Raw genomic sequence first — 12,424 nt, forward strand, 5'->3', positions numbered from 1 at the left:
TATTACCAGCTGCGATAAATTAGTTATTGAAACTCTAGTAACTGTTAGTTCGCTTAGAATTAGAGGTATTGATATCTGCTTTGCTTATGTGCGTGCTCATCATGGTTTCTACGGAAATGAAAGAGCTGATTTCTTAGCTAAAGATGCCTTAAATTTACCCATTGATATCAACATTAGCATTCCAAAGAGTTATTGGAAGTTCTTTCATTATAAAAAGCTTTTAGCTATGTGGAATGAAGAATACATTTCATCTTGTAATACTGAAGTCACCAAAAAGTTCCTTCCTTCTATTTACCATAGACTGAATTCCGAGTCTTTCCTCTCGTTAAATTTTAAAGTGTCTCAGTTTTTATCTGGTCACGGTAAATTTGCAAGTTATCTGTTTCGTTTTAATCTACGATCAAACAATTTATGTGAATGTTCAAAAAGAGTTCCTCAGGATGTGGAACATTTGATTTTCTCGTGCCCTACATTTGATGGCCCTAGATTATGCTTACAGAACGATTTGAAAATGTTTGGAGTGACTTGGCCAGTGAACTTATCTGTTTTCGTGAAGTCCAGACTGCTGTTCTCTGCTTTTGTTCGCTTTATTTATGCATGTAATTTTTAATGTTTATTTATACATGTAACCTTTAATGTTCTAGTTAACTTACATCTGTAAGCCCCGTGTTGTACATTGTGGTGAACGGGGAGTCTGTATGTTCTCAAAGAAAAGAAAAAAAAAAAAAAAACACTACCCAACATTGAAAATGCAACACCAAGAAGGAGTGGCCTTGAAATTATGCAAATTTCAGGATAGACACACATCACCAAGTTATGTGAATGATAAGAAATGTGCAGCTCTCCCTTTGATAAAGATATAAGGAAGGAACTTGAAGAATGTTCAACTTTCATGCTGTTGCTAGAGAAATCATTGTAGAAAATTGTTCTTGTCTCGGAGGATGTGTATAATAGCAGAGAATGCCAGGCCATCATCAATGGAGCCAGTTCCAGCAGACAGACAATTTTACGAGGGGCATGGTGATCGAACTGAGAAAGGCAGTTTGGTTCTTACGGCTAATCTCAGCTGGCACACACCTGGACGCGGTGGCAAGGGTTGTTGGAACAAGAAAAAGTGGCAAGTTGGAGGGATGCCGTAGCAGCCAGAATGACATCAGCACGTGTGGATCATTGCATCTGCCAACAAGCGGTGGGCGCACTCACAAGCCACTTCTACCTCCACTGCACCGTGTTCAAGACACCCTGGATGTTCTTATATCGACCAAAGCCATTTACCGTTGATTGTTGGATAGTGGCCTGCACTTGTGGGGTCTGTTCAGAAGACTGTTCCTGATCCCACATCATAGACGCCAGCATCTGAAATGGTCTCTGGACAATGGAATGAAAGTCCCCCTGATGTGAACAACGGAATGACACAGTGTCGTGTTCTCAGATGAATCACGCTTCTGTTTCTCCAGTGATAGTCACCGCATTCGAGTGTGGCATCGATGTTGAAACGTCCAATCTGGTAGTATTTGTGGAATGCCCTACCTCGCGACAGCATTGCATCATGGTTTGGGATGCAGTTGCGTACAATTCCAAGTCACCTCTAGTTCATATTCAGGGCACTATAGTGGCCTAACGATATGTAGATGATGTGCTGGAGCCAGTGACACTCCCCTTCCTTCAGGGAGTGTCCAATGCCCTTTATAATGCCTGACCACACACTGCTCTGCAAGCAACTGCAACACTGCTCTGCAGGCAACCTGCTCTGCAAGGTGTACAGATGCTTCCTTGGCCACCATTCATTCCTGATCTCTCGCTAATTGAAAACATTTGGGATGTGATTAGATGCCATTTGCAGACAATGTCATTGCCACATTCAGAAAACGAACTGTGGCAAATGGTTAATAGGGAATAAGGAGCCATTTCTTGGGACAACATCCATAGTCTCATTGACTCTGTACCTAGGTGTGTTGCTTCGTGTATTGCCATCCACAAGGTTCGTACGGTCCTTAAGAGTCCTTAAAAGTCCTTAGATTTTTGGAATCGATTTTTGGTCCTTAAAAGTCCTTAATTTTGGCCAAAATCAGTAGAAGGTCCTTAATTTTAATCATCTGAAATTTCTCTCTGTCTTTACGACTGCCATTTTGGAGGAATATTTTTGGCAATTCCCTGACGTATATGGTTATCTTTTGAATGGGTTCATGGGCTATAATTTGTTTCTATTTCTAATATAAATGATGGGATACTCAAGTTTCTAAGCAAGAAGGGAAACATAAGCATTTCGAAATTCATTTTTTCTAATAAAGAGCTCTTAAACAACTTTTCGCTTTTGGATTGTGAATTCTTTTATTAAATGGTTCTAAATTTGACAACTTGTCAACATTTTGGCGATTTTAAGATCAGTTTCTATAGAAAATTTTTAATTCCGAGATGTGAGAATTTTTCGGCGATGTTTTTAAAACATCATCACATTGATAAATTTCATTGAAATAATGGTAATGTATTAGAATCATATTTAAAAAATAACATTAAAATAAAACATTTTTATTTTTCGCTGTCATATTATGAAGTTTCATTTTGGCAACTTATTATGCAATTATTCTTAGTAAAAGCAAAATTAGCTATGTAATTAATTAAAATGTCTTGTTTTTAATTTTTTCACAGTAAGCGTTTTTTTCATGCAATTGTCTCAGATTATTCAAAATTCTCAGAATATGCATCAGTTTTCTCTATAAAATAAATTTTACACTTTTTCCTTCCTTTTTTTTCAAAATAATTTTGGCTTTTTGCTGTTACAGAATTGGTTGGGATAATTTTTCTTTAGTATTTTTGACATTGCAGCATGGAAAGTTTAGAAGGATTTCAAGGCAAGATTTATAGACCCACGATTCTAGAAGATTCGAGAAATATGTGACAAAATGAAAAATGTCTCCATGGTATCAACATATCAACACGTAATGGATGCATTTTACAGAAAGTTTGCGAGGAATTTCTTACTTTTTGGAGAACGTCTGGAAGAACAATGGAAACATAATATTTGAATGTTTTACTCCTGATACTAGAATCTTTTTTTTTTTTTTAACATGTTTATCTTCCCTTTATTTTCTCTGCTTTTCACGAGACAAAAGCATGGAAAATAGCAAAAATGCTTCTAATCTTATCACTTGGGCAGGAATTACAGAAAGAGATTTTTTTATTAATAAAGAAATTGAAAACTTACAATTTAAAAGATTCATCTAATATGTCTAAATGCATCGTACACAGAGCTGGTGCTATGCATTTTCCCACCTGATGCAATCTCTGTGTATTCTGTTGCCTAGTGCCCATCTAAATTCTGCTTCCAATGCCTGCTCTAAATTCTAAAAGTTTTGCCATTTCTAGATTTTGTTGCTCTGTGTGTCACTAAATTCTAAAAATTCTGCCACATCAGCTCTGTAACCGGTCTTTACCATATATATTTCATATTTTTTCTGAATGTTCATATTACTAAAGAAATAAAATTAGCTGCTTTTTCTGTACAATGTAAATGCATTTAGTGTTTTTTAGAATAACAGAAATCCTTAATTAAATCCAAAAATTCTAAAATTAAAAGGAAACACGCCGAAGAAAGAAACTGAATACATAAAGAAAATTATTCTTCAAAGATATGTGCAGTTATTATGTAAATTACCCGATTGTTTATCATTTCAGCCTTTACTATAACTTCCCATTTTTGTTTCCTCATATGATAGAGTTACTGAGCTAGATTAAATTAAAATTAAATTGTATTTTCTTTGACCACTAGTCCACATTTTTAGTTAGAATTTGACTGTTCTTGTTTAATTACGTCACCATCAGCTGTAATTGACTTTGTTAGCATCAGAACATGCCTTTATGTTCTAAGTTCTTTGTCTGATATTGTAGTTACTTTCAGATACAGTGATAATTTGCCTCACGTCTATCGGGGGGGGGACTATTTAACTTTTACAAGATCAAGTAAACCCTCATAGGTACATCGTGGAGAGGTTGACAAGGTAGGAGATAAAGCACACAGAAAACTAGCGAGAACATTGGTTTGCATATTGAGACAAATTTCTAATTATTGTCAGAAAAGATCGATAATTAAAGAGAAGGAAATCAATATAAACTAGCTAAAATGCTTGGGAAGACTTGTAGAGACATTAGGTATTTTTGAAAGCAGGAAAGATTAAACAATTAACAACGCTTCGCTGGGAATCGAACTGCTGACCTCTGGAATACTGCTACCAGTGTGCAAACCACTACACCACGAAGAGTCGCCAAGAAAGTGGGAGAAATACCTTATATACTCCCCCTTTTAAAGGGCGACTGGAGTTTTTAGGGGATCCAATCGCCAAATCCTTTGTGTGGAGAACCATCATCCAACACCCATCAAGTAAAACTTATTCTTTGAATCTACTGAGACTTATAATATATATAAAACAACTTATCACCTCTGGTGCTTTAATGTCTTGTTGTGGAACCTTAAAGTATATTAACTGGGTTACAACCACTGGAACTCTACACAAAGCTATGACATTAACTGCATTAAGCAGAGCTTGATTAACTTTCAACACTTGCCAACTGTGCCTGCATCGGGCATTTCAGGTTTGTTCCAATCAGCAGGTCTCTCTATAGACAAGCAGCAGAGGGACAACATTCAGTCTTTTGTTATGAATCATGCTGATTATGATCTCACTTCTCATTTTAACCTATGCCGTTTGACATAAAATCTCCCTACTATTTGCTAAACCTCTAGACTGACCAAGTGTGTGACAAAATGAGACATAAAAATAAAATAATAATAATAATAATAATAATAATAATAAAAAACAGCATAAAGCTAACTATTAGTAAAACGTAAATGTCACTTAGCTTCTTTTAAATATGTCCAACTATTATAAGTGTAAAATATTTAATGCTACTTGATAAACTGCACGAAGTTTATTTTATTCTCAAACTTATTAATAATTATGTTAGTTAATTCATGTTTAGTAATAATGCATACTACTTAGGGATCTATTTTATTTTTAGGATGGTATTACAAAACTGAAATTCAGGCATAGAATAATATTTTTAATTAAATTTATTCAGTTCCCATTTGTTCATAGGTCCTTAATGTTTTTCATTAATGGTCCTTAAAAGTCCTTAAAAGTATTTAATTTCCGTGTGCAGAAATGTGTACGAACCCTGATCCAAGGTGGTCCTACAACCTATTGAGTCGGTGCTGTTCTCGCTCTGTATTATATATATCATTTCGAAATAAAGAACACGTATTGTTTATTGCTGTGTCTCTCTGTTTCCGAGTTTCATTACTTTTGGGCCACTCGTTGGTGTTGCATTTTCAGTGTTGGGTAGTGTACTTTGGCTTGGTTTCACTATTTATGTTCAACAATTTTAAAATTTTTTGAACGAAGTACAAGCAGACTACATACACATTAAAAGCACTATGTAATATTAATTTATTGAAAATGAAAAGAATCATAGACAAATTTTAACTCCCCTAAAAATGGTATAACTAGCCTGAAGATATCGCAAATTAAAGATTTTTTAATGGGAAAAATTACTGTTTTGATGAAGTTTTATCTAGAATGACAGCATTAGATGGTTTGCCATTCAGATTATTTTGTATTTCCATTGAATTGAGAAAGTAATTAATTGCAAAAGGTTTCCAAAATGTACTAAAACCTGTTAATACTATAAGAACTTTTAATTAGACTTGGAACTGTTCAGTGAAATTTAGGGCATTTTGACATTTATATTGATTCTTAGACAGAAAAGAGAAACATTTTAGGAAACTAAATACGACTTTATAGACATTTACACATACACTAATGTACAAAATTGACTGTCATAGTATATAATATACATAGTTGTCATCTTTATAGAGGCAAATTGTTTTGTCACATGGAAATTTTTTTCTAAAATTAATGAAATTACAGGGTGAAAGTATGGGAAAAGCACGTTAAGTTTTTACTACAGTGAAAATAAACTTTTCTCTTGATGCACTTTGTATAACATATCAGATTTTCAGACATATTTTGATTTAAATATGTTTATCTGATTTCCAAATTTGAGTAAAGCAGTTTAAACTATTAAAAAGCTATGCATGATATATGAGAAAATGTCTTAAATGTTAAATAACAGACCTACGAAAAATATACATAATTGTAACTTGTATGAGAAAAATTATATGGTATATTATTTTTTAATATTTATTCACAGTTGATTAATTAATTCTCACTGTTTACAGTTTTAAAAGTACTAAAATAGTTCCTAGAATTTTTTAATGTAAATGTTTTATTCATAAATTGGCTTGTATGTGGGTACTTGACATATTAATACGATCACCTTAGCACGCTGTGACAATTTTTTATGGATGAAAAGGTAAAAATTTCTTCCCTGGTGCAAATTCAGGGATTTTGCAGCTTATTATTTCCTTGTACGAAGTAAAGGGTGTATCATAATAACAAAAAATTTTGGATATCATATTTTAATGGATATATCCATTTGGAATTATCCCCCAATGATGTCTATACATAAAGATAGTTTAAAGGAATTCCCCCATCCCTCCACACCCAAATGGATTTATAATACATTAAAACAGGATTTTCTGGTGACATCCGTACTTATATACGTATACATGTATCTCGCTTACCTCAAAAATGATTATCTGTAGAATGATGAGATTGTTGTATATAGGACTGCTATAAAATCTAGTTGTGCATCTCTCCTTTTTATTACAATCGACAGTTCCAAAACATATATATAAACCCAACCCTTTACCCAGCTTAAAAGTCCTTTCCCTGCCTTTATTTTCACGGTCATTGATTGTAGTTATATGCTTTTAGTTACAAAAGTGTTTTAAATGACAAAAATATTCATATTTTGACATTAAAAAAAAAATTAAGTACTTCCAGTAAGTAACAAAATCTGACTAATGCAATCTCTCGGTTCCTACACTTATATTTGGGAGTTTGATGCTCATTATGAAAAAATAAAATTATGAAAAGTTTAATTCCTGTATGACAAAAATTGACCAGGATATTAACTTTGAAAATTTAAAATATTTTATGTCATTTTTAACTTGCCTTGAGGGACTGGTTAATTACGTTAGAATAATTCAAGGAAATAAAGCTACTATTCGGTTTTGAGGGCCGTAACAAAATTGCAGCGAAAATGTACGGGCAAAAACGCCAAATCTAGCAAACGCGGCCATTTAACAGCGCGCTAAATCTAGCATATGCGCTGATTTCACATTGCGTAAGCTTATATAGTTCTGTATTTCTTAAGATGCCATTGAAATACTAGTTTAATTTTTAAATCATTTTTTGATTTTAAATCCTTTTTTGATATCCTGTGAATTTAACAATTTAGGAATTGCCCATGATGAAAAGTCGCCAATAGAATTTTGGGTAAAGTGCAGAACCACCCACTGCATGATGCGTTTTTAAGAATTGCACATACTCGGTATCCATGTGCACATCGACCTATTTTCACTTAAAAAGAAATCCTATAATTGCACAAAAATGGCACTGCGCACACCCTTGACTTTATCTATGTACACATCGACCTATTTTCACTTAAAAAGTAAAAGAAAATTGACAAAAATCCAATTGTTTTTACCCTTGTAAAAAGCAGCAAGCAAATAAGTGAGCGATTCTGCACTTTACCGAGAATATTTTCTAAGAAAAGGCATCATTCATTATAGAAAATTACATTTGAACAAACAACGAGATCAAATTTTGCTTTAGCGATAAATCGGTAGCGAAATAGCGATGCAGGCATCCATTCAGTTATGTTTAGCAATTTTTATATAAACTATAATAATGATCTGAAATAGTTATTTACTCTTATGCTTCCATTCAGTCATGTTTAGCCTTTTTCATATAAATTATAATAATAAAAAAGTATTATATGAAATTAACCTTTCATCTAAATTGAAACATCAATCTTAGTTATTTACTATTATACTTCCTTTCTTGCCGCAATTGTTTTCGGCAGCATTGGCATCAACAATAGTTTGGCGATTTTTTACGGCCCTCGAAACCGAATAGTGCCAAAATAAATTTTGTTTAAATGAAGTGCAGCAATAAAATATATATAACTTAATAGGCCGTACAAGGAAGTCGTGTGGTGTCTACATCAGATTTTTTTTAAAAAACATTCCCAAATTGTTGATATTTGTTGTAAGTCAACAAACATTACCAAACGGAAACACACTCTAAAAATTTTAAATATAAATTTTAATTGTTCATTAAAGATTATATGATATATTTAAAAATATAAAACACATTTTTCAAGAAATGCTTGTCTAATTTTTAACACTATTCTTCTCCTCATGTACATAGCAACCCATTTTTGCTTTAAAAAAAATTATATGAACTCGGCATTGCATACTGATTTGATGTTCTGCAGTACAATACTGTATTCATGCAGAAATTTTAGAGCAGTTTCTTACATTTTTGGTATAAGCCCAAATAATGTTTTATAATTGAGCTTATGGCAAAAAATATCATGCTTTGTCTATAAAATCTGTTGGAGTTTGGAGTAAAGAAGAAAATGCATTTGAAAATGGCATCTTTGCATGAGCATGGTTGCCAGAGTCTAGCACATAATCTGGCAACTTCTGCTAAGGCAGTTGCGATAATATGTGAGTAACTTTATGTACTGTGTATTAAAAATGAAATTTTCATCATCGTTGATAATATTTAATCTAATTTCAATCAAATTGTATTTTTTAAGGAACACAGCAAAATACGCCTTACTCCCAAAGGAAAGAAAGCTGATGGAAAACTTCTGCTTCCAGGTACGGATTAAAAATTAGTGTTTTTAGTAGTTAATTTTAGATAATTGGGTTTTTAACAGTATATTTAATAGCTAATTTTATTAAATGAATTTCTTCCTTCTCTCCTCCCATTAAAAGTGCATTTGAAAGTATATACATACAAATATAATTAAGGCACTTTAAAACTTGCTTCTTCTTATTATTATTTTACATAGAGAAAAAGATAAATGATACAATAAAACTTCATGCAAATTAAAACTAAAATTTCTTATCTTGGGACTATTTTATTATACAGTTCTAATTAGTCCATAAAAAAGCATTTAGAATAATATAAAACTAGGAAATTTAAAATGTGTAGCTTTGGTTATAATTATAAAAAATATTCAGCATAAATAAATAAATATAATATTAAATTCTAGGTAAAGCATTAATGGTTTACCTAGAATTTAATATTATATAAAAATTAAAATATCAGAATAGTTTATGCAGTTGCTTAATAATATTTAAGTTTTTCTTTTCATGTAATTACAACATGGTTTTTTTTAAAGAATGAACACTTTCACGAAAGATTTTTGTGTTCGGACAACAAATTGTTAATCATCTCTCTTGAATTATGTTGCTTACCTATTAAACTTTAAAGTTTTATATTGGGAAAAAATTTTTTTTCCCAATAGAATATTTATAGCCAAAGTAAAGTAGACCATCAGTAGAGGGGGGGAGGCGCTCAAAATGAAATCAGTTTTGGTTTTGATTTCATTTTGAGCGCCCCCCTCCTTCATTCATCGTCCCATATGTAGTCATGAATGACAAATTCCAATTGACATGTTCTTTAACGCCTCATAAACAAAAAAATGAAAAGGACTGATTAATATGCAAGACTATATGTATGTATTATTTTTTAATAAACTTACTAAGAAATTATACATCCTTTTATTTTAATTTAATTTTTAGGGTCTCCAGAACAAATTAACCGATTTTGCAAAAAAAATCTATGGTAAATCGATGATCAGTTAACGAACAATTCGGATAGTGAACATAGTCTTGTAACAGATTATGTTCGTTAACTGATTACCCACTGTATAAAATACAAACTCCGAGATCCGGACATCCAATATCCGAAACGATCTAAAATCTGGACCTCAAAGCCACCACCAGCTCTTTTTTTTTTTTTTAAATGCCTTACACATCCCCCCCTTTCCCTAAAACCAGCGCCAGGGCTCGTATGCCATCACCGGGCGGCAGAATTTAGAGAAGACAAAAGGAGGCGCTTCATAACACAATTTAGAACCCATCAAGTGATACGATATCTAGCGCCGGCGCTAGATATGTGGGAAGTATATGGGAGAATTTATTTATTCAGGCTCAGATAAGCCTTAAGACGTGCAAGAAATAGACATAAGTATAATAAATAACTAAACTAATACAATTCAGGCTTAACTGTCTCAGTGCGTGATAGAAGCAAGATAAAATTTAGCAGAACAACTTGTCGTTAGTCATTAATCTCATGATACATAGCCAAATATGTATAGTGAAAGACAGCTAAATTTTATGATGATAGCTGAAAATTTTAAAAGTTTAAAATTTAATTACAAACTAAAGGTGAAATTTTCAGGGTCCAGGGTTCGTAGCGGTCCTTACAAGTGCTTATAAGTCCTTATATTTGAAAATAAAATGTAAAGGCCCTTATAGATGCTTACTTTTTCTTTAAAGCCCTTATTTTTTTGTTTTTAGTGCTTATTTTTTGCTTTCAGTGCTTTTTTTTTAATCCTTTGTTTTTAATGAACGCGCATTTTTTCCCCCGTACCAAAGCTGAAACTAAATAAACAACTTTTTTTCCTTATATGCAACGTCAGATGGTGAATCATACTCCCGAAAATTGCTTTTCCCCCCTTCCTCTGCATTAATGTAACCTATGGTGCGCGCAAGAGTAAAGACACGTGCACATCGTTCTATTGGCCAAAGAATTTCGGAAACGTAGAAAATTCCGGTACATTCGGTATTCTTTTCGTCCCACCCAAATACTATATACGTTTGAATTTCTATCAAGATTTTAATACATTTGCATTCTCGTTCCGCGTGGTCAGTTCATATTCATGTTTATTATGATCCTTATGCTTATATTATGAGCATATTTATGAATATTTATAATAATATAATTGCAGTAACTGCTGAAGTATAGATAAACTTCCAAAAATGGGTGTGTTTTTACACGGATTAGCATTCTAAGGAATAATATTCGGAATGGCTTAAATAAAAGGAAAGTAATTGAATAGTCAAAATTTCATTTTCTTTGCCAATACATTATACAGTACTTAGGTTGGGAGTTTCTCCGCAAAATCTCTAATATTGAAGCAGCAGGCTTTTTTTTTTTTTTTTTTCACTGTCCAATCTGGATTGAATAGGACTAAAAGTTTTGCTGTCTACCCAACCCAAGCGAAGATTGATTCTATTCCGGAAATTTAATACAGTCTATTGAAAATTAGAATCAGAAACACCCCAGATTAGTAAGTCTTTCTTTTCCTTTATTTAGTTTTTCTTTCTCCGAATACCGACAGGTGTTGATTCCAATTGCGTAATGCACGTATTATGCAATAACGTTTGCGGTATTTTGCATTGATAATTAATTTTGATGTTCAGTCTGAGATTTGTTTATGAACACTTAAAAGAGTTTTACTGTGCTTTCTAAGCAGAATATTTCTCAGTTCCGTTGGTTTTTATATGATGCACATATCGAAATGTCAAAATCATTTATTTAGCCTAAATTTAAATCTAAAGAACGGCTACAATCTCCCTCACTCCTCTTTTTCCAGTTACTATCTGGAAAATTCGGGAATTTCCGAGTATGCTGGTTAGTTAAGCTTTTACTGTTAAAGGATGACTGAATGAAGCAATTTCCCTGTCTTCTGATTTCAGAAATGTGCCTGTTTTTTACTTAAATTACTTTGCTTGGGATATATGTTAAGGGAAAACTGTTATGCAATGAAAATTTAGAAAATGTTCAGAATTTTGATTTAAGTTAAATTATTTAAATATTAATATGAGTGGAAAAATAAATTGTATTTATTATTAGGTGCCAAACGAATACAATTAATATGGCTTATTATTATTTATTTTCTATATTTTCAACTGAAATATCATCATTAAATTTTGTAATATAGTTTAGTTCTGCATAGTTTTTTTTCCCTCTCATTGTAAACTAATTCTGTAAATTGAACTGTCATTTAAAATTAAAAAAAAAGTTAATTGTTTTCCATTGTTGAGGTAATGCTCATTCTCTTAATAAATATTGCATTGCTCATATTTTAAATTACAAGTCTAATTTTTCTTTTAAGGTTATGCAGTTGTGTATAATGTAATTAGACAGGTGCTTATTTTTTCCTTAAAATGTGCTTGAAAAGTACTTATAGGTGCTTATTTTTGTAACTTAAATGTGGCTATGAACCCTGGGGTCTGAGTCTGGTGTCTGCCTGGAGAGTGCCTCCTTCCAGAATGCATTGTGCCCACAATAAAGTTGGCGGATGTGGAATTATGATCTCAGGACCTTTCTCCTGGTATTGACCGAACTCTTGGTCTAAATTCACGCTAAACTCAATACCAATGCCTGCTGCACTATTTTGGATGACAGTGTGCATCCTATGTTGTGGCAGTTTTACG

At 32.6% G+C, this 12,424-nt stretch overlaps 1 protein-coding gene across 2 annotated transcripts in view; it reads left to right on the forward strand.

The window, feature by feature from the left end:
* Nucleotides 1-12,424, forward strand: part of LOC118201847 (uncharacterized) — an 82,867-nt gene that overhangs the window by 49,774 nt on the left and 20,669 nt on the right. For both annotated transcript variants that reach the window (XM_035374007.2, XM_035374008.2), the window contains exon 15: nucleotides 8,728-8,791. In XM_035374007.2, the coding sequence (XP_035229898.1) occupies nucleotides 8,728-8,791 (64 nt within the window). The remainder of the gene's footprint in view (nucleotides 1-8,727; nucleotides 8,792-12,424) is intronic.

This window comes from Stegodyphus dumicola, chromosome 1 (genome assembly GCF_044657685.1).
Source record: "Stegodyphus dumicola isolate Sdum_Otavi_A_Nest chromosome 1, ASM4465768v1".
NCBI lineage: Eukaryota > Metazoa > Arthropoda > Arachnida > Araneae > Eresidae > Stegodyphus > Stegodyphus dumicola.